At 46.0% G+C, this 23,012-nt stretch overlaps 1 protein-coding gene across 2 annotated transcripts; it reads left to right on the top strand.

The window, feature by feature from the left end:
• Positions 1-38: 38 nt before the first annotated feature.
• EIF4E2 (eukaryotic translation initiation factor 4E family member 2) lies at positions 39-20,253 on the top strand. Of its 2 annotated transcripts, XM_055817023.1 has the most exons (8): positions 39-172; positions 957-1,071; positions 2,334-2,468; positions 4,907-5,011; positions 7,987-8,139; positions 8,228-8,364; positions 17,143-17,221; positions 19,764-20,253. In XM_055817023.1, exons 1-7 carry the CDS (start codon positions 153-155, stop codon positions 17,186-17,188), a joined length of 711 nt encoding a protein of 236 aa, XP_055672998.1. In that variant the 5' UTR covers positions 39-152; the 3' UTR covers positions 17,189-17,221; positions 19,764-20,253. The 2 variants fall into 2 exon arrangements, with proteins under 2 accessions (XP_055672998.1, XP_055672999.1); XM_055817024.1 differs by lacking the exon at positions 17,143-17,221.
• Positions 20,254-23,012: the final 2,759 nt, after the last annotated feature.

Raw genomic sequence — 23,012 nt, 5'->3', positions numbered from 1 at the left:
CGCCGTCCCTTCCGCGGTGCGCGTGCTTACGGCGCCGGGGGGAAGCGCGGGGAGGCGCGGCGGCGCTGCCGGAAGCGGCGGAAGGCTTTGGGGAGCGGACTCGGCGGGGCGGAAGTCGCTGAGGTGGACGGAGGTGGCGGCAGCGAGCGACGATGAACAACAAATTCGACGCGTGAGTCGGCGGCGCGGCCCTCCCCGGCCCCCTGCACCGCTGCGGGGAGCAGCGCGGCCCCGCTGCCCGCCGGCCGCTCCCCTCCGCTGCTGCCCCGGTGCTGTTCGGGCGAGACGCGATGAGTCACGGGGCCGCGCACAGCCCCCTTCCTCCCGCCGGTGCCCGGCCCTGAGGGACTGCGGGGCCGAGGGCTGGAGGCAGTGCCCGGCGGCACGAGGCCCAGCTCCCGGCGAGGGATCCCTCCCCGGGCACCGCCGTGGGGCGGGCCGCCCTCGGGCCCCGCTGCTCGCTCGTCTTTTCCGGCCCTTGGCCGGGAATGGGGCGGGCGGGGAGACCTGTGGGGTGCTGGGTGCTGGCGTGGTGTCTGCTCGCCTGAGGGGCAGCCTCTGCTGTGCTGAGGGGCATGGGGTGCAGGGTGGGAGAGAGTCAGCAAAGTTACGGTGACAGGTCTTCATGTTCGCCTCCTGGCTGGTTAGGGACCCTCACAGGCACCTGGAGTTTCCTGTGGCAGATCAGTATCTAGCACGATGCTGCTTGAGTTTGTTCTGTAAAGGCATTTTGTTGCTCACTTTGCTTAAGAACATGTGCCTAAGATGCCTGTGATGGGCTCTGGGCGTGCAGAGCAGTAGTAGTTTTTACTGTGTGGGTTGTCAAGTATAGATTTCCAAATACTGGTGGCTCTTGTACCATGGGGGAGCTTAGAAGCAGAGATGCTGGGGCTTGGTACAGACCTTCTCAGCTGTGTGATGTAAGACTCACTTTCATTATTCTTTTTCTTTATCAGATTGAAAGATGATGATAGTGGAGACCATGACCAGAATGAGGAGAATAACACACAGAAAGACAGTGAGAAGGAAAAGAATGATCGAGAGAAACCACAGAGTACTACCAAGAGGAAGGTATGGTGCTGGCATCTATGTTCCATCACTAAAGTATGATGTAGGAGTGCTAGAAAATCAATCCTGAGTTCAGGAATAATGAAAATAAGTCTTGATGGGCTGTGGTCGCTTAGTGCTCTGTTACTGTTGTAATGAAGACAGAGGGGCTACATTTGCGTTTGGGTGATTTGATGTCACTTTTGGAGGCATACAATCTGAAGGGTGAATGCTTCCTTCACAAACACAGCTAGTACTTTGCTAGGCTTTTGAGTAGAAATGAGAAATAAAGCTTTATTTTCCCCCCAAAAAAAATTTGGGGGGAGGACGGGTTAGTGGGAGAGTAGTGGCTTGTGGTTGGTTTACCAAGCTGTGTTTGTGCCACTGTTGAAATAACTCTTTAAGATGGGTTATGTGTAGTGTAGCCTAGTTAAGAAGGTACATTATCCATCTTTTTGTTGTTGTTGTTGTTAATCTTATGCTTAGGAAAACTTTTCTGTCTAAAGTAATGGAATCCTTATAAACTTATCATAGACAAGAGGAGAGTAGAGATTTAAGCCCTGGTGACTCATACAAGATAAGGGCTTTGTGATTTGGTTTTTCTTCTTTCGATTTTGACTCTTGGGTAATGAGTGTTAGGCTCTTTTATGCTCATTAGAAGTCTTTTTAATTAGAAATAGGTGTTTTGGAAATTGAAAAATGATCACTGCCCACTGCTAGCAATGGGTTCCACCAAAGCTGACATAACGAGTTCTAAGACTAATCCTCCCAGAGTGTTAGGGTGTTGGTTGCTTAAGGGAGTTAGTGTCACCAAAAAGTTATAATTGCTTTTGAATCATGGTTTAAGTATATGGGAAAAGTACAAATGGGTTTTGTTATTCCCAGAGAAAGAGAGTGTCTTTTTTTTTTCCTGATTTGAAAAAGTTAAAACTCTCGTATCACTCTTTAGTTTGTCCTTTTTCCCTTGAGAAAATTGAATAAAACTATCTTTAATAGTTAGGAGGGTTGCTTTTTTTATGATGCTGTCCTGAGCTTAAGTTATTTCCTTAGCCATCCCTGTACTGAAAATTTCTAATACTCTTTGAAATAGTGAGCTGCTGTTAGCCTAATCATCCACTCCAGACAATTAACAGAGATAGTATTTTTCAGTAAAAATGAGGAACAGTTGTTTGGTTTATAGTCTGTGAGGTCAGGAACATGTAGACTTCTGATACTGTGAATGTAATTTTTCCCATTCCCCTTTTAGAGGAGTGCATAAGGGGTAAGCAAGCTTTTGTGTTCTGCAGGCTGTTGTCCCAGGGCCAGCTGAGCACCCCTTGCAGTATAATTACACCTTCTGGTACTCCAGACGAACACCCGGGAGGCCTACCAGCTCGCAGAGTTATGAACAGAACATTAAACAGATTGGCACCTTTGCCTCCGTGAGTATATCTCTGTTGTTGTTGTGTCACTTGGGCATGGCACGATCATCGTGGCTGGCTTACTTCCTGTGTGCTAGGTGTATGCACATGCAGGCTGTGCTCTTGTTGTCAAGGAACAGAGTGAGTGATTTGCCATGACTTACATATGAGTTCTTGGATTACCTACAGCAGGTGACATGTCTTAAGCAGTTCCCCTCTGCCCTGTGCTAGACATCTGCACCTGCAGCAGTGGTGGTAGCTGGAATAATAGTAGAAAATGAAAAGAACTCCTACATAGCTTAAATCTAACTGGAGCAGAATTTGACAGGTAAGCAAAAGCAGAAAGGAACAGCTTTTCTGGATACAATGTAGATGTGAAGCAAAGACTGTGCAGTCCGTCCATACCCCCACTTCCCCCCTGTCCATATTTCCACCACAAAGACTGTGCTTGGAACAAGCATCTGGTGTGCTGTGTAAGCAGCTGGTGTCTGGTTGTCTGTCTGGAAGTGATGACTGAGGTGCAGTTTGGTGTTGCAGTAAAGTTCATTAAAAGGCAAACTGCTCTCCTTTTCCCCTTCCACTCTTTGTGGTTGTTTATACCTGCAATAAATTGAGTGTATCCTGGAAAGGCGGTGTTGGGTTGTTGCATGGTACTGGCAGTGTAAAACAGTCATTAAGATCCCAAGATACATAAGCAAAACACGTCTCCATTGTAGAGGCACTACATATAATACCATTCTCAAGGCTAGGAATTCTGTTGGCAGCTTTCTGGTTTTATTCTTTTTTTAAAAATCTAGTATTTGTCCATATTATCCAGAGTCCTTTGCAAATGTTAAATTTTGCCAACCAGTAAATCTGTCTTCTGCAATGCAAGAAAAATACCCCTTCAGGAAAGCTGCAAAACTATACCTGTCCAAGCAGCTGGGTTGTGTTAATTGCATCCACGCAGGATAAGAGTGGAAAGAATAGCTCTAAGCCTATCGTTATGGGTAGTTATTGCTCCTATTCCCCTGTGAGAGCAAGTACTTTTAGTTCATTGAATGAAAAACGTGGTTACTGCTTGATGATCTGGCAATAACTTCTCAGTCTGTGAAATCAGTGTAGACTTAACATTGATTTTTAGCTCCTTGGAGGAAGAACTTCACACATTCTGTTTGCTGCAAAGAATTTGTGGGTGCTATCGTAGGCTGGAAGTGCTGGAGATCAGTCAGGGTGGAGAGAGACTGGCCAGCAGATCTGATAATGTGTTTGGTTCCAAGTACTGTTTGAGGAGGGAAAACATGCTTCAGAAAGAATTGTCTGAGGCTAAATCTGCGTTCAGATTTATTTGTTGCTTTTCAGTATAAAAGCTTTTAAATGCTAACCATTAGAGGGCATATTCACTCAGTGTAAGAATGTAATTTCCACACTGCATTTGGATGTGTCTGACAAAAATAGATTGCTTCTGACCTCACCTCAGTCTTGGTTCATAGTTTTATTGGCTATAAAAGCAAATTCCTGCTTGGATGGCAAAGATCAGAGATTGGGACAGAATTCCAAGTGCTGACCAAATCATTGAGGTCTCTGATGAGGTAGTTGGGATGGTGTCTGACCCTTCCATGTTCATTGCTGGTCTGCTTAATAGCTACTGTCTTACTGAGTAGACTTCTCTTAAAATATGGAAATTAGTATGATCTCTTCCAGTGCCTTGTTTTGTTTTAAAGATTCAGCCTCTCTAATATCCTTTCTTATCCAGAGAATCTCAAAGGATAAATATGCTATTTTTAAGAATTACAAAAGATAATTCCTTTGCCTTCCAGCCAGATTGTCTGAAGTAGACGCAGGGATGCCAGAATGAAAACTGGTCAAAGTGAAGTGGTCCAAATGTACCATGGCAGATTGTAAAAGGAAGTAAGAGGTATTTAAATAAAAGCTCTGAATGGTGCCTTAAGATCTTAAACCAGCACCAGAATGCATCTTTTGGCTTAAAACCTGGATACAGTAAAATTAAATACAAAAAAAGTCTTATTTGGAGGCTCCTGCAGTCTCCACTATTGCAGAGAGCAGTGGTTAACACAGGGCTAATGTGTAGAGAGGCTTGGCTGTAGCTGATGCACTTGACACATATCCAGTGTTTGGAAGTTTGCACAGTAGGATTTACAAGATATGTTTGAAACTGTTCTTTAGAGCAGCAGTTATTGTAGCACAGATTTCTTCAGACAAGCACCAAGTGACTTTGGAGGCACCTTGAATATTTCAAGTGGTCATCTGGTAATGGAGCCAGTCAGAAACAGGCACTCAAGCTCTGATCCTACTGCTGCCTTCTGGGTATCCTAACCAACACCCTTGTGACAAGAAAGTAGAACAAAAGAGAAGAAGGTGGGTCTAGCCAGCTGGTGTAAAAAGGGAACCCTGTTTCTGTAGGAATCTTGGCTGTGAACAGTTTCAGCAGCCTCATTGTGTGGTCCGTGTCATTGCAGGTGGAGCAGTTCTGGCGGTTTTACAGTCACATGGTACGTCCCGGGGACCTGACAGGCCATAGTGACTTCCACCTTTTCAAAGAGGGAATCAAACCCATGTGGGAGGTGAGTTGGAGCTCTCATTTCTGTCTTGGTACTTCCCAGAGTATTCTGGAGGGAACCTTCCACAGTGAAGGGACTCTTCCTTCTACACCTTCTACAGTCAATGGCATTCCAGGTTTCTCTTGGGTGCAGTCCTTTCTCCCAGGTTCCCTGTAAACTTGTCGTCAGAACTCTGTACCATGTAACCTAGCAGTCCTGTAACCTGCTGGCAGAGGAGAGGGAAGACACAGGGAGTTGCCAGCTGCACTCCCCCAAAGGCTGCAGAACTGCCTTTGCCTGTGGGCCCAGAGGATCCCTGGGCAGTGTTGCCTGGAGTCTAGTGAAGAGGGGACCCCAACTAAGTGCTGTGCCTCCTAATATAGACACTTGCCACTTATTACAGCTTTGCCCAGTGACAGCAGTGTGGGACTTTCCTGTAGAAGGGCTGATCCTCTGTTCTTGGAATTCAGCAAAGCTTTTAAGAAACCAACCCTTCTTTTTTCAGAGGAAGAAGAGGTGCATATGGTTAAAAGCCTACAGCTGTATGTAGAGCTGGAGATGGAAAGATGACTTAGCCCTTTATTTGCTTTTTTTTTTTTTGTTCCAGGGCAGGCAGTTTGTTTCTGTTCATTCCTGTCAAAATCTGTTAAAAAAGGGGGGGGAAAAAATCTTTGCCTAGCAAATCATTCCTCCAGTTCCTGGCCTGCTTCCAGCAATGACCAATACCATTCGCAATACAAGGATTTTATGTGTTGTTCTGAAGTACCTAATTATGCTGCTTGGTCCTGAGAAATTTATATGTGACCCTAGTTGGCAATTACTTTAAGCAAGGTGTTTTACAGCCAGTTACTGCAAATACAATTTATATAAAACGTTTAACCCTCTCTGGACTCCTACTGAGCTAGCTGCTCTCGTAACGTGTTGACCAGAGAGTCCACAAGTTAGTGATACCAGAATTTCTATAAAACGCTTCCCTGTAGCCATTTTAAGATGGAGAGATTCTTTGGTATTTTTTATTTCTGGCCCCATTCCCTTCTTGTATTTACAGAAGAGGACCGGAGATCTTGCTGTTGACTTTTCCTTTGCTGCTTGCTCTGTAGGGCTTTGTTCATGCTCCTTTTTCTTCCAAACTAATGCTTACTTGCTGTGATTCTTGTAGGCACATATATGTGTGTATGTAGCTCTGATCTTTTTCTGGATCCATCTGTGCCTTTTCTAGGTAAAGTCAAAAGCACTAAGCCTAATGTTCCCTGATGATTTACTGGCCTGCAGATCATTATTATTCTGGTAAAGGGAAATCAAATGCTTGACTGAACCAAAGCTTGTTTAACCTGAAAGAAAACTAACAGTAATCGTAAAACACACAATACAGCATCTGCTTTCCAATCACTGTTCTCTTTCTAGCCTTGAACCTGCTTAAACCACCTCTGAAATATTTTGAGCAATACTGTTTTCTCTTCTGACCCCCATTAGTCATTGTGGAAAGTTTGAGGAGTTAAACCCAACTCCCTGCTTAAAGGCTGAAGCCTAGATGGCTTAATTCTTAAGAGTGTGATGTTCATAATTTGGAAAACAAGGATGTTTAATCAGAAAGTGGTTCACATCTTGTGGGAGTATGCCACATTCCTAGAACTTGTGTTGATTTTGGATTCTTTGCCATGCGTGTGGCTGCTGTCATGCTTTGAGGTTTATCCAGAGCTGACGCCTTCCCCTTTCAGTACAGGCTTTAGTACATACCTGAAAACTGGGAGTCTGGTGAATGCTGCTGTTATGCTGGCACTTCCTTGACATTTCCTTGATTGCTCAGGATTGCTTTGTTAGCACTTGCTGTCTCTAAAAGCACACAAATGTTTAGTTTTATCTGAGCCCTGGAGAAGCATTAAGGCTAAAATAAAGTTAATCTCATTTCATTAAGAAGAGTAGGGCTGCCTTGCCTAGCATCTTTGAAGTGTGTCCCAGCTTGGCAGAGGGGATTGCTGGTGATTTGACCAGAGATGTCCTGTGTTGTGCAGTTCCCTCTTGAGTTATCCTTTGTTCTTCTCTGTTTCTGTCCTAGACCTGTCTTCCCTTTCCCTTCCTAACTGCCACCTCTTTGACTTGTTCCTACCTCTCTGTCTTCGGCTTTGGATGGAATTTGTTCCCCTCTCACCTTGTAAGATTTCCCAGCTACAGTGTTGTACGAGAGAATGCCACAGCATTCTGCACAGAGGAGGAGCTGCTGTTTGACATAGTGTGCGTTCTGTGAAGCAGGGGAGTCTGTAGCAGTTTTCAGCTCTTTCAGGTGCAACATACGGAATCACAATATTGAGGTGATGGACTGGGTGCTAAGCATAAATTTTTTCTTTACTCTCTCTCCCCTCATTTTTGGTTATTTCCGTGGGTCACTGTAATCTGGAACAAACATTCAACTGTATGATATATGATAATGTCAGTGGTTCCCAGAGAACGGACTGGTCCTTTCTGTGTTAACACAGCTTGTGAGCCCATTCCTGGAAACGTGGAAGGAAAGTGTTTGTCAACGTTTTGCTTGCTTTTAAACATCACTTTGCAAACTCTTTCCCTGCCTCCCATGTTCTGCAGTGAGGGATTTTTCCTGTTTTACAAGTGGAGCTACATAAACAGGGGATTAGACAAAGGGGGAATTGGTCTGGGGTTTAGGAGTAGTTTTAGGATCCTTGCCTCTGGTTCTGTGTGCAGATTGGTAGGCTGGTGTTCGTCTTTGCTAGTGGTATCAAAACACTAGAGCTCAAGTCTTCAGCACACACATAGAGCTTGGTCTGGAACACTGAGAGTCATTGTTTCAGGTACTTTGTATTCAAAGTAAGTGGTATACTTCTGCTTGTGTGGGGGACAAGCAAAATGCTTTTGCATGAAAATACCTCCATTCTGTCCCTTGCCCCACCCAATCAATATCTGCTCTGGTGTGTGGCTCTGCTGTCTTGTGGGAAGCAGAAAAATAGCTAGAAGAAAACAAATTGATTTCTTGCCCCTCTTCCTAGGATGATGCCAACAAAAATGGTGGTAAATGGATTATCCGTCTGCGAAAGGGCTTAGCATCACGATGCTGGGAGAATCTCATTCTGGCAATGTTGGGAGAACAGTTTATGGTGGGAGAAGAAATCTGTGGGGCAGTCGTCTCTGTCCGATTCCAGGTAAGTGCTTCTGAAAACTGGCATGTACTTCCATTTGGCAGGGCTACAAAAAGTACCATCTGCTTACCCCTCACATGCTATTCTGTAGGAGGATATTATCTCGATATGGAACAAGACAGCCAGCGACCAGGCCACGACAGCCCGGATACGTGATACGTTACGAAGGGTGCTGAACCTACCTCCCAACACCATCATGGAATATAAAACACACACCGATAGCATCAAGTACGTGTGGTGGCAGGGGGAGGGCCTGCTGCTGGTTGCATGCGTGCTTGAGCAATTTAATACAGATCACAAGAATTGAAAGAAGTACTCGTGTGCATTAGGGCTGTTCGCTGCGAGCAGTAATACAAACAGCAGCATTTGTTGCCAGTGCGCTTTGAAAGCCAAGTATCTGTCATTATCATGCTGCTGTTAGGGACGTTTGGTTCTAATAGTAAAACCTTATTTTTTGACGTGTATAGTCCAGGGTTTTTTTAGCAATACACCCAGCCTGTCACCTGGAGATGGGCAGCCCCGTGTGGGACTGTGGCTTGATGTATTCAAAGACAAGATTGCAGGGGGGGGAATGAAATCATTTGAATAAATAGAGATACTGGGGAATAAAGTGCGGAAGCTAACGGGAATTTATAGTGCCATTAGACTTATAAATGTTCTTAGGAAAGTGCTGTGTGAATTTACAGTGCTGTACAAATGATTTCTAATCATAATAAACGTCGTATATTAAGTCTTCCAGGCCCTGGTGACAGAGGCTCTTTAACAAGACTAGAAGATCATGGTACACAGAGAGGACAGCTGTATTTTTAGATAAACATATTATAGCTTACCATACCAGGCCATTCAGCGTGACTTTTATTTCCCACAAAGTGACAAAAAATTGCATATATAGGTATTAGTTCGAGGTAAATAACGTAAGGTTTTTTTTCTTAAGCATATTTTATAAACCAATACAGTGATTAGGTCATATTGGTTAAATTAATACTTGAAAAGGTCTGCTTGGAAAAAGAAGTGAAGTACATTGATAAGACCATGATAGAGCAGTGAGCTTTCTCATCTAACCCGTAATCAGGGTACAGGTACCTTTCATGACTTCCTTTTGGTATGCTAGCTTGTCCTTGCAATGTAATCACCCTGTCATCAGTGTGCTGTCAGACAGTTTGGTGAGATCAATCCTGGGTTTTAGCAGACGGTTAGCTTCCAGTTGTGACAAATTTTGAGTGTGGGTCCCTAGCAATAATACAAAGATCTCATTTAAACTGCCTGTGAGCATCTCCTGGTGTTCCATGTAGCCCCTCCGGATGATTTTTTTTCATGTTTTTACCAGTAACAGTTCTCAGGCACTTTTTGCCAGGAGAGGGCACTATCGACTCTCTGTCCATATGATGAGAGAGCAAAGTGCTTGTGGACACACGACGGGGTATCTTACTCCTCTTCAGCAGCAGCACACTGCAGGCTGTGGTGTTGCGGCTTTGTGGTGGGAGGTGTTTGGCTTCTCTCAGTCTCTATCGGGAAAGCTGTGTGCTGAGCCAACTGTCCTAAGCTGTGGTGGTGTTCATGTAGCAAGTTTAGAATGGAAATTGTGGCCTTTCCCTTATAAGCTATTGCCACCAGCACTTCCTAGCATAGAGAATACTGCTATAGCAGTGTTTGTAACTGTTCTTGCTTTGACAGATGTCAGTCCTTGAGTGATGGTGCATCCAATATTGTGGTCTTATTTCCCTACAACAAGTGTAACATGCCATGCTTGCTGCCCTCTCTTCCTGCATAGCATCAGAGTTTCATTTTGTGCTGCTGACGTATGGTGCAAAATGAGCTTGTCTAAGAATAACAGGTGTTTGAGGAATCAAGTTTAGTAGCTCCGGTTACAGCTGGGAGCAGTTCTTCCAAAGAGGCAGACTAGTTTCTCTCCCACTTACTCTTCTGTGAGTAGGGGGGATAATCAGGAGTTCATTTGATGGTGTCCTAAGTGAAGTAGATCTATGCAATTAACCTTCTGCTATGTAGGGGATTGTCAGAGCCCTTGTTTTTTCCATTGCCTCGCTTGAGCTGCAGCAGTCTGATTGCAGTGCTGTCCAGCATCTCCTTCTAAGGGCACTGGTGTAAATTCAGAGCAGAAGTGCTTGTCAGCGAAGTTTCTGTGCAGTGATGCATAGACAGACTTCTTGTGCCTTTCTTGCCTGGTACCAGCAGACAGCAAGCAGCAGCAGCTGCAGAGAAGTGATGGTGCCTGCTTTGTTGACAGAGAAGAGCAGGACAGCCCCAGCTTTCAGTCTCACTCCGCTTGGCTATGCTTCAGATCATTAAGGTTCTCTCACTAATGAAGAATCTCTTGTGTAACTCGTTCTATCCTCCATAAAGCCTGGCTGCTTTTCCTCACCCATCTATCAAGCCCTGTTGAAATACTGTCCGTCATGAATAAACTCCACTTATGCTGCGCATGTACCATGTGATTTATGACTCGGGAGGGCTTTCTAGCCAGCACTCTATATTCACACTCTGGCTGTGTTTTATGAAAGGCCCTAATGGAAGAGCCGTGCTGTAGGCTTTGTCAGGGCTGCCTTTCTAAGGGGGGCTCGTGGCAGTTTTCATTTGTATGGGCTGCATCTCTCCACTAGAGCTCTGCTCATGTGCAGGGTTTGATTGGCATTGATTGTGCTTCAGGGAAGGGAGCACGCTTAGCAAGAAAAGAACAGGCGTTTCTCAAAACCTTGACTTCTAGGTAGTGAATTGACCTGGATTAGCTTTTGACACACTGTAAATGAACACTTCTGTAGAAATTGCTAGCATGCCCCTCACTGTGAAACCTGAGCCCTGTGTTTCAGGTTTTATATATTCCTTTTGTGATGATGCATTTCATATTAAATCATTTTTAGACACCATTTTTCATGACTTGTCAGTGAGGCTGCAGCCCCCTTTGTTTCAGAAAGCGGTGGTGCTGCCAAGCTGCATTTGAAAAGTATCTGTTGCTTCACAGCTATTCCAAGGAGCTATTCTGCATTCTGTCCTTTCTGCTCTCAGTGGTGGGGCTTGTGCATTTAGCTCAATAAGCAGATCTTTCATTGCAATTTTCCTGTGTTTGTCCTTTTTCTTGCTTGTGATATTGACAAGCTGCCTAAATCCCAGCGAGTGGAAGGGTCAGCCTAGGCTGTATTAATTTCCAATCTTGCTAGAAGAGCTAAAACAGCCTCTTGGACTCTGCTTAATTCCAGGGGATTTATAGTACCTTAGGTGTTACAGTGCTGAGCACCTGAAAAGAACATATGTGACGTTTTGTGGGCTACCTTGTTTCAGTAGCTGGAGAGAAATCGCTTCTCTTTGTTCCCTCGGAGGTGGACTGAGAGAGGTGCACTTGGAAGTAGTGAACCACTTAATAGGTTCTGTTCGTCAGCGTTGTTAACCTTGGAGGTGACATGGTCCAACAGTGACAGTGGGTTATGGACAGTGGTGGTCCCTGTGGTTTGGAATTAAGAAGATGGGGGGGAAAAAAAAACCCCAACCCTAACCTCTTAGCCTTAGGAGGTACACTGTGCTTTTTCTGAAAGCAAAATATTGCTGGCCACGGTCTGGTCATGTTTCAGTGAAGCCACTGAAAATATTTAGTACCTGTAGCAAGTGAACTGCAGTTGGAAGAGGAGTGGAAGAGGGGCGGAGTGGAAGTGATCTCTGTGAAGTTTGATTTTTTTTTTTTTTTTTTTTTTTGAGCATTGCAGCGTGAAGTGCTTGGCTGTCTTGCATGCACCTTTCCCCTGCCAGGTTCTTTTCCTGCAGTGATAACTTGTGTGGTTAGTCACAGTCTCCTGTGTTGAGACCTCTCACCTGCAGTGCCATCCAGGAATCCTGGACAAATTCAGAAATACTGTCTCATACACCAGGATAGACCAGACCTGTGGCCATACAGTAGGCTGCCGCTGGGCAGGCTAGTCTGGAAATATTTTGGTTGCTGTGTGACTTTATGGATTGTCCTGTCAGCTCTAAAGCAAGGCTGCTTTTTCTGAAAACAAAGCTTCAGTTATTTGTAAGTGCCTGCTGCAGTGAGAGCTGAGCAGGGTATAAAACTATCCTTTCCTTTCAAAGTCACCACTGATAACTAATGGGATGGCTCGAGTAAATGAGAAGAATAGTTGATCTTAATAGGGCTAGAACTGGGTTCATTTCACTGCAGGCAGCTGGAGGAAATGGCCTCAGACTATATTTTAGCTAGGAAACGAGCAGATATCCTGTGGAGGGAATAAGGGTATGCACTGTAAGGAGACTGCAGGGGTAAGGTTCTCGGGACAAAAAAGTGGGCAATGACAGAAAAAGTGAGGAATGAGGAAGAGAAGCTCCTATAAAAGTGTCAGGTGTTGGGCAAGAAGATCAGTGATTGTGAGACGTTAGGCTGGTGGTGGGGTGCTTGTGAGAAGTCTCCATTCGTACATTAAAGTTCAGCTAATTCTATAACTGTTGGTTTTTATGGCACTGGTTTCCATTTGATTGCTAATTTCCAAGACTTTAGAAAGACTCCTCAGTGCTGCTGTCCTAGTTGTGTCATCTTTGGCTGTATTTTAAATGGTGTGGGCAGGGTTAACCTTGTCTAAAGTTAGAGGGTTTGTACATGGGACCCATCACACTGCCCGATGCCTGTCAGTGGAAGGCAGGTTGCCTTGGGTCTTGCCAGCTCTAGAGAGCTGCAATGTTTTACCGTCATTCCTTCAAGTCTGAGAGCAGGAGTAAAAGCTAGAGGAGAGCAGTAAGGTTCCAGATCTGATCGCTGTCCTTTTCTCCTGAGTCTGCAGTACTGGCTTTATTCATTTATCACTCCATTCTTCAATTCCAGTAATATTTCCAGGTGCTGTAAGTCTTAAGAGCACTTCTGCAGACCTGGGCTTTGAAATGATGGATTCATTGATTTGTCCTCTGTCACTGTAGTGTGCTTTATTTGGAAGTGTCTGTGACTTTGTAAAAGGCTTCCTTATCTTGGTGGCCTGTCTCTTGCCAAAAAAGTGACTGTAACCTATTTATTTCATGTTTCTTTTCAAGGAGTTCAGATGTGTTCATTTCAAAGTCATGATGGCTTCCCTGTTTGCCTTTGCTACAGATACTGCCAGATATGTGAAAGAATTATTTCACGGTAGCAGAATATCCTAGATTTTTTTTAAAGCTATTAGTTTTCAGGGCTGTCACAAAGTTCTTGACTGGATTTGAACAAATCCAAATCACTCTGACAGAACGTAAGGAACACCCAGGAAGAGGCTGTGCTGCTCTGGACACCATTATCTGCAGGGTGTAGTGAGTGGGCAATGTGCTGGGAGGTCGCATACAGACTGGTGGAAGGGAAAGACCTTGGTGACTGTTGTGAGGGTAGCATGCACTGTGGCTCCCTGTTTCCTTTTTTAGGTGGGGAGGGAGGTGGTAAGGAGGTGGGCCTACACAAAAATACTGAAGGGGAACTGCTAGGATTTAAAGACAGAGTGTGATTGGAGAAAACAGCTAGTGCTGCTTGCACAACAGTGACTTGGAAAGCCCCTTGAAGCAGCTGTGGCTGCTCTTCCTCTTTTTGCTAATCTCCAATAGTGGCTCCTTTTTGCATTGTTTTTCCCCCAACTTACCTGATGGGGATAAAGGGAACGCTACTTGGATCCTGACCCTGGGCAATGTGGGAGAAGGTGGGAAGTTTTCAACAGTTGTGGGTCAGGAATGAGTGTGGAAGAGCAGCTCTGGCTGGCTTTATTTAGCCTGCTAATGTTTCCATTTCCCATCTGTTCAATGGGAATAACCTAAGTGTTGGGGATCAATTCACTGAGTATCTGACCGCTGTGCAGACAGTATAGCAATAAGGTACTAAAAATGTCCATACATAAAAATAACCTCTTAGACTCTCTGGCACTGTGCCTTTGGCACGTCACAGGTCGTAAAGATCCTGCCAGATGAAATTAACTGGCAGCCTTGTTCAGTACGAAATGGAGAGCAGTTTGCTCTGCTAGCATAGTTTAGGTACATTAGGGCAGACACATCCTGGTGGATTTTTTTTCAGTCAAGTCAGCAGATAGTTGGAGTAATTAGTACTATAATATGTATGAGGGTCTTGGCTTAAAAATTCTTGGCTGGAAGAGCTTTTTCTCTGTGTCTGTGAGAAGGACTTGGCAGCTGAAGGACTATGTGCATGATGTTATTGGGACGTTGGAACAGGGAACTCCTTGGTTTGAAAGGGGTAATAAATTATTGATTATGTTGACAAATAATCTTCCCTGATGTCCTTTCTGTAGAGGACAGAAGTTACGAGTTGGAGAGGAAAGAGAGATGTGGTTATGGGTGATGGAAATGGGGTAGAAATTCAAGACATGGCAGGTTGGAGGGAAGACCATGAAGGCAGGGACTTCTTGACAAGGCTGGAGATACAGGCGAAGCTTTCCAACCTGTATTCAGCAGCTAAGAGGGCTTCAGAGCCAGTTTCTCTTCCCCCTAACTTCTGGAGGGAGGCAGTTGTTCCCATGGTGTCTGGTACCATGTGCTGACTGGGTGACATGGGCAGTTTTCCTTTCTCTGGAAGATTTCTTGTGGCCTTGAAAGGGGCTGTGTTTGGGGAGACTTGGCAGTGGGGGAGTACCCATTAGGGGCTTCTGAGCTGCTGCCTTGCTCAGAAAGAGCCATTTGTGGGTTTCTCTCCTCCAAGCAGCATACTGCTTGTTGTGGTTTAACCCCAGACAGCAGCTGCTCACTCATCCTTGCCCCCCCCAGCCCTGGTGGGATCCGGAGGAGAACTGGAAAAACATAAAACCCATGGGTTGAGATAAGAACAGTTTAATAATTGAAATAAAGTGAAAATTAGTAACAGTGAGAACAACAATAATATTTACAATGAAGAGGAGAGGGAGAGAGAGGAATAACTTCCCCCCTCACCCTCCCCCCCCCTTGGATTTTATGTGCAATACAGTTGCTCACCACCTGCTGACTGGTCCCCGCCAGTCCCCAGGCAGCAGTTGGTTGCTCCTGGCCAACTCCCCCCAGTTTATATACTGAGCATGGTGTTCTGTGGTATGAAGTATCCATTTGGCTAGTTTGGGTCAGCTGCCCTGGCTGTGCTCCCTCCTGGCGTCTTGTGCACCTGCTCACTGGCAGAGCATGGGAAACTGAAAAGTCCTTGATTTAGAGTAAGCATTACTTAGCAACAACTAAAACATCAGTGTGTTATCAACATTATTGTCGTACTAAATCCGTAGCACAGCAGCATACCAGCTACTAAGAAGAAAATTAACTCTATCCCAGCTGAAACAAGGACACTGCTGTACCTCAAGCTGAATTGCAGATCTGACCTGGTGTGCAACAGCTGTGTCCTGTGTGCTGTCCTGTTGCATCTACAGCACTCTTTGCTGTCTTTCCCCTCATATTTCCTTTGGCTTTAAGGGCTCATGTCTGAGGGTTGGCTAGAGATACCATGTAGTTTTGGAGCTGCCATGGGCGACTGTTACTCGCTTGCCTATCCTAGTCAAGATCAGGAGGCTTTTGAGCTACCATGGGTGGAGGGAGACTGAGGAGAAAACCTAGCCACCATAGGTAAGGAACTCTCTTAGACCAGCTGATCACCTTGGCAGTCACAGGAGCCTGTGCCCTGGGGGGCTATGGAGGTTTAGTTGTTTCTTGGAAGTTTTGTCAAAGAAGCTTTGAACTGGGAAGAACTTAAGTGATTTTTTACTCACCAGGCTTGTACTGCTGGTACTGAAGTCTGTGATCTTTAGGATTTCACCTTCAACGCTTTCAAAACAGGGATTTGCTGTCCTGTGGTCTGGGAAGGCAGTGTCACATTCCAAGCTGTACACCACAGTGACAGACTTCTTGCTTATGCCTGTATGTGGTGTACAGTCTTGCAGAGTGCACGTGACAGGCACTCTGCCAGTAGACTGTGTTTGTTTGGGCTATGACTTTTCTGGGAAAGAGCATATGACACCTGAGCTGCTTTTGCAAATGCTGATTGGGAGCTTGACTCTGTGAAGCTCAGGTAAGAGCTAAGCTGGTGGTCTGGTTTTGGCACAGGTGCTGACTAATACAGGTTTTCCATTTCTGGATTAGTACCAGCAATGAAATCTGCAGGGCAGTCTGGGTTTCTGACTGACCTGGGTTCCCTTTAAGGTCCCTCCAACTCCATGGGGCTCCCTGGGTTCAGTAAACGGCTTGGCATGTGCTGTAGGCACCAGCACTGTTTTGCTGGGCATGGAGAACTATGAGGTTCTTTGATGTCTCTGATCCCAGAAGATAATAGTCATGCTCACATTAACCTTGGCATCTTTTCCCTGAGAGGGCTTTCAGTATGCTGCCTTCGTAAAACAGACAGCAATTTTTCAGTCTGCTAGCTTCGTCCGTCAGTAACATTCTCCACCAGGGAATACAGCGTTAGGCCTGTCCCTCTAACTTATCTGAAAACATTTTTGTTTCAGATAGCTGTAATGTTTTTACTGGGTCGTCGTTAACAGTGCAGGTTTACAATAGGAAATGAGACTTTCTAATAACAATTGGATTCTGCCACCTGATCGAAGAATTTTGTAATAACTAAGCCATGTGGCATTAAAAGAAGCCTCTTTTGGCAAGATTACTACATATGCAGGTATGTGGTGAAGCATGAGGCCAGTAACTGGCTGAGTTCAACCAGCCAAGGAACGTGATAATCCTCCAGAAAGATGTAACATCAGCTATTTTATTAGCAATAGGAAATGGATATTCTATTTGCGATTGGGAAGGTCATACCTGTCTCAGGGTATTAATGTGACTATATCACCAGCAGCCAGTGGGAACGCTTCATGTCTGTGCAGAACGTTAAAGCTGCCTTGCGCTGTCAGATGTTTGGCTGGGTTTTAAGGATGCTTCTATCCACTAGGGCTATCAGAGAATATTGCCTTGCTCTCTGAAGACAAGTGCCTTTCAAACGCCATTGAATGTTTCTGCTTGCATTAAAAGTTAAGAAGCCTTTGATCTGAAGTGCTGTTTTTTTGGTTTTTTTGTTTCATTTTTTTTTTCCCTCTGGCTTGCCAGGGCCTGGGAGGAGTTTCATGGCCTGGTGAACAGCAGTGGCCGCTGATCGAGCGCTCCCCCTCCCTCTGTCACACCCAGGGTAGGGCCTCATCTTTCTTCTTATGTGACTTCATGGCATACCTCTCAGCTTCCAAACCTCTTCCAGTGGACTGGCATGTTCTCTTGCCTTGTAGGCCTAGTGGTGGGCCCGTTCTACTGTTGGCTCTTTCCCAAAGGTCATAATGATATTTTTTTAATTTTTTTTTTTAACCAGATGCCAACATTCACCACGGTCTCCATTCATGCAGCATTTTCTGTTGTGATGCTGTGTGCTGTTTTGCTAATGTGTCCTCTTCTGTGCAAGGCACTTGTTCCCAGATCTGGTCCCAGGAGGCTGAGAGATATGTCTTCAGCTTGGGCTGTTGCCTAGGGTTCACTGTAAGCAGATACGGAGTGGTAATGAATGCTAAGCACATCCATGTGGTGGACACAGAGAGAGGCGTCTGGAGCTTGGCATACGTGCCTTTGCTCTTGATGGTGGGCTGAAGCAGAGTAGATATTCTGTCAAAAGCTTGTTCAGGAAGGACACACAGTAGCTACTGTATTTAGAAAAATTAATGCTGTGGCTGATGAGATGAAACCACCTGCTACTTCTGGTAGTGGCAATCAGCGATGTGCAGAGAAAAGAGCCAAGGTGAGCCCAGGGCTGTTTTGAGCCTCATGGCTCAGATTGTTTTTCCCCTCCAGTGCCTGCTTTCCTGATGGCAGGCCCTTTTCTTAAAAAGGGCTAGCAGGAGGCCTGGCAATAAGAGTTGTGTTTTGTTGTAGCCAAGTGGGATTGCTGCACTCCCGAGTGCCGGAGCAGAGAAACCCGCTGGAAGGAAACATAACATTGCTCAGTTCCCACCCCATGGTGGCATGTTGTTGCTCCCAACACAGCTGAGCTCCAAGGGGCCACTGGGAATCCCAAAACTTCCCTCGATAGCTTTGGGGAAGCAGTGTTCCTCATAGCTTGCTCTGAAGTCACGGGTGAAAATAATATCTATCTTTCCTCACAGATTTGGCTTTTTGTGAGGATCAATGGTTACAAAATGTTACGCAGGCATCTAGTAGTGGTGTTATTGTTAGATGATATTCAAGTGACCTTCCAGAAGAGGAAACCAGCTCAGTTCATGAAATACCAGTCTCAGAAGGCAGTAAATGTGCCAAGTGTATTAGAAAAACAGCGACAGAGCTGACTTAGCTCTCAACTGTATTGGGTTACCTATGCTAGGCAGGGAGAGTAGTGATGAGGGCACCCCAGTAAGGGTGAAAGGAGGGGGAATGTAGAAACCTGTCTGAGAAAGAGCGAACTGAAGCGTGCTGTCCTCCTGAGGTAGATGTCATGGGTGAAAAGTACAGTATGGGATAGATGGGTAAACCATTGTTGCAAATTAACTGGAATCCAGTTAATCCTGAATCATGTTCCCAAACAGCAGCACAGCCTACTTTGCAAGTGCAAAGGTGAACCCCAGTTTTCTGCAGATGGCCTCCGGCATGGTTTTTTCTGCAGAGTAACTTGTTTAAGGGTTTTTACTTCCTTCTGCCACTCCAGCTCTCCAGCCCACCTCCTGGAGGTGTTCCAGCATGCACTTTGCTGTGATGTTACAGCTCTTAGCAGCACACAATGCCAGCTTAAGGGTTTAAGCAGGATTTTACAGTCCTGCAGAGCACCTTCCTTCTGAAGCTTTTGCTTTTCAGCACAGCTCTGCCAATTGGTGTGATGGGTGCTGAGGCATCCCTAGGTGTTTGGTTTGGGCAACTTACTGCCCTGACCCTGTTATCAGAAGAGCTGCCAGCCTATGCTTTCAAAATAATTGTAATCTCATTTATTTCCATTTGAGTTTAAAAAACCTACACCGCCTTTCAGTTAATGTGTAAATATGCTTTGCCTGTTGCTGCTACCTCACAGGCTAGCAGTAAGCATTAACACAGGTTTCTGCAACCTGCCCCGTCTTCAATTGCTGCCATGTGCTGCAAGGCTATACAAATGAAGCTTGTGGACCAGCAGTCCTTTCTTTGTCAGTAGCCTGTGCAACTCATGTGGCTGTACTGATGTGAGTAAAAGCTGCTGAAGAAACTTTTCTGTTTAAACTTGAGGGAAACTTCAAATTAGATATTCTTCTAAGGTAGGAGAGACCAGAAAGCTACGCTTGTTGACAGCAGGACAGAAGGAGCCTAAATACGAGGGACAGAGGCAGGAGGAGGTTGGACTGACGGTATAGTTGTGCTCCAAGCAGAATTCCTGAGGAGAGATGCTTGGGGAGGAAGAGATCTTGCAAGTTGTTTAAACACCAGAATTTATCAGGGAGGTTTCCAGGGTCTATCATACGCTTTGCTCACAGATGATGACACTTTTTTTCTTCTCAGTGAATGAGGATGAACCAGGATCTCCCTTGTTCCAAGTGTTGTGGAGCAGTGGGTTGATTCATGTGAACAGTCTCTAGTTAGAAAGCAGATCTGCTTAGGAGGTTTAATGAGCATTGGTTTTCAGTGACATACTGGGATAGTAACACTGGTAGCCATGGTGGGTAGAATGGGGGTGTTGCTGTCATCTGAGGGAATGCAACACCTTTAACCTCTTTCTTTCCTCTGTTTTCCAGGGATAATTCAAGCTTTCGAAACACAAAAATCACATTGTGAGAACAAGAGTTGGCACTAAGCTCCTCTCTCCGTGTTGAAAGCACTGAGAGGTCTCCACCAGTGCCCTCTGACCTCTGAAGGGACTCATGGGCCAATCTGTCGCACTCTTCCTTGGAGGAAGGATCCATCTGAAGTCCTCCAGCAGCGGTGACAATACAGGCTGATTTTGTCATACACAAACTTTTTTTTAGCAGTGGGGCGGGAGGCCAACCTTTCAATTAGCGGTGTGCCCTTGGGGCCGCATCTTGCAGCACTTTCCTCTCTTTCTCTACATGGCATGCAGGATCTCTGGGATTCTGCCTCAACATCAGAGCCTTTTGCTGAGGGATACCAGTATTACAAATCTCTCTGCAGCTGGGAGGAGCTTCCCAGTGGAGAGTCAGCCCTATGATTTTCAAATGCCCCCTTTCAGCTCTGCCAATAAATTATTGGGTCTCTTTGTTTCTTTCAGTCTCTCTCTCTTTTTTCTTTTTTTTTTTTTTGGCTCTGTCTGAAAATCAGTGGGATGATATTTCTCTAGGCTGTGGTAAGGCTCCAGGCCTACTTCTGCTGGCTCCATAAAATACATTCCTTGAGCTGCCCACCTACACGAAGCAGCAAAGCACCCCAAGTGCCAGCAGCGGCCAAACTTTGCTGTAGTTGTGGAGTTACATGGGCAGAGGAGTTAGAAATGTAACATTGCTTAAAAAATGAGATGCTTGTTTTGTCTTTGCCCCTTCTTCATACTCCCTGGTTAGCAGTGCCTTGCACCCAGCCCTGTTTCTTGGGAAAAGGGTTGCAAACTTCCCTTAAACTACGACAGAGAGATGTTTGGTGGCACTTTGTTGCCTTGACTCTAGCTGTCTCAGTGGAGAGGCAGTGGTGCTGCTCTGTGTTGGGTCCAAGGAAACGCTGAATGCAGGGCCATGCGTGCTTCTGGGGTGCACTGAGGTTTGCAAGTCTCCGGCCATCTGGGAAACTGGACCCCTGGTGGATGCAGCAGAACAGGGTGATGGCCCAGGCTGCTGCTTACAGCTGCCTGAAAGCTGTGACCAGAAGAGAGGCTGCGAGTGACCCAGTCTCCTGTCCTCCGGGGTGAGGCTAGACTGATGGGTTCTTGCCTGGAAAGCCAGCGTGGCTGCAGTTCACATGCCACAGAAACAATAGGAGCTAATTATTTCTTCTGATTCTGCTTGACTACAATGCTAATTGTACTCATTAACAGCTCCAGCCTTTTTCCCTTTTCCTTGGGGAATTACACAATTGCCTTTCATTTTTAATGGAGTTTTTGCGTTGGGCCCAGAAGGGGAGGCTGTGGCCAGAGATGGATGGGGCACATTTGCCCTATATGCTCTGCACAGTCTCCCAGGAGAAGAGGCTGCTTGGGTTGCAACTATGGGGCACACATCCTGCCCTACATGCCTGCACAGTCTCCCAGGAGAAGAGGCTGCTTGGGTTGCAACTATGGGGCACACATCCTGCCCTACATGCCTGCACAGTCTCCCAGGAGAAGAGGCTGCTTGGGTTGCAACTATGGGGCACACATCCTGCCCTACATGCCTGCACAGTCTCCCAGGAGAAGAGGCTGCTTGGGTTGCAACTATGGGGCACACATCCTGCCCTACATGCCTGCATAGTCTCCCAAGAGAAGGGTCTGCTTGCTCTGATTTGGTTGCAACTGCAGAACTAACAGCCCGTGTCTGGGACAATTACTGGCCTTTGGGACCAGGAGACCTTCAGACTCGTGACTCCAATTGCAAATTTGTTGTGTTATTGAACTCTAGACTCAAATCAGCCAGGACTACCAGAGAAAACAGTTTAAAATGTTCAGTTTTCTGAAGGGTTTGTTTTCAGGCTGTCTCGGGAAATGTTCAGTTCGCTGACACCAATGATGGACTGCTCCCTGTGGTCAGGCAGTTTGCGTCTGCTGGCACCTCACTGGGCAGGGAGCAGGGCCAGTGGTGGCATCCTCCCTCTGTGTGTTTCTTGAGACCCCACAGTCCTATTCCTACTCTTGCCACTTGTTTGTCACCAGCTCTCTACAAAAGACTTTTCGAGGTGCAGTTTGTTTTCCCTGCTGTGATCAGGTACTACTATGGCTGCTACTTAAAATTCCTTTTAAGTACAACTCTCCCCTGCGGCTCTCCAGTATTTGTTAGGGGGGATTTAGTTGTAATTACATTTTGGCAATCTAAGCAAAAATAGCCTTGCAAGGCAAGGCTGAAATACTAGCTGCAGGCTCCTTTTATTCACAGCACATTTAGCTTCTTGCAGATGACATCACTTAGGGCTTTAGTCCTGTTGTGCCCAGCTGCGCGTCACGTCCACCTCTGCTATTTCATGTACTCGCCCACTTCTCGCCGCTGATGCCCCGCATCTAAGCTGATGCTGATGAGTACAGGCTCGCTATTAAATCTGAAAATGCTGCAGTCCTGCTGTGCTGCCCCTAAATACGCTTTGCAAGTGAGCTGTGGAAGAGCCCTTCCCTAGGAGGCTGTTCCTCTCCTCCCGGTGCTACTGTGGTTGAGATTTGGAGGAACTCAGCACTGGTTCCTCTTGTTCATCCTTGAAGGGAGCAAGCTGGCTGGGGATGGAGTTTGCTCTTACAGGCTACAACTTTTCCTGAGATCAGAAGAACATCAGTGTTTGATCAGTGCCAAGCACCACATTTGGTGCCTCCTATGGCTTGGAGAGGAATGGAGCCAGACTTTTTTTTGAGCAGGGCTTTTGGGTTGTGCTCTACAGTGTCCTCCTAATAAGAGTGGTAAAGATAGCCATGGGGTTGTTTGGGAGGGATAGGAGCCTCTGTCATGCTGTAGAAAAAGGTTTCAGATCCTCTTCATTCAGGAAGCAAGCCTGGAGCCGTGGGAGCCCCAAATCTGCGGTGAGTCATGACCTGCTGCTCTCCTCAAGGCTTTATCAACCCTTAAACTTCTTCAGAGCCCCACATTGTGGCCTTTGGGGAAACTGGCAGGGCTTTCCCAAGGGGATGCTTGGCTGTGGTGGGCTTATGGGCCCTGGGTGTCTCTGGCTACAGCTGGTCAAGCAGGAGCTGATGTTTGGCTGGGAGGTTCAGGGAGCGGTTTAGGGAGCGTGCTGGATGTCTCCAAGCCGGAGCTAAGGAGGAAATTTGCTTCCCAGCCCACAGAAAATATGGCAGTTTTGGAGAGGAGCAGCTGGGGGGATGCTTGGAGCATGATGTTGCCCTGTCTTGGTGCTTCTTGATGGGG

The sequence above is a fragment of the Falco peregrinus genome, chromosome 12 (assembly GCF_023634155.1).
Source record: "Falco peregrinus isolate bFalPer1 chromosome 12, bFalPer1.pri, whole genome shotgun sequence".
Classification (NCBI taxonomy): domain Eukaryota; kingdom Metazoa; phylum Chordata; class Aves; order Falconiformes; family Falconidae; genus Falco; species Falco peregrinus.
The sequence above is the reverse complement of the archived record's forward strand: the minus strand, read 5'-3'. Positions and strand labels throughout refer to the sequence as shown.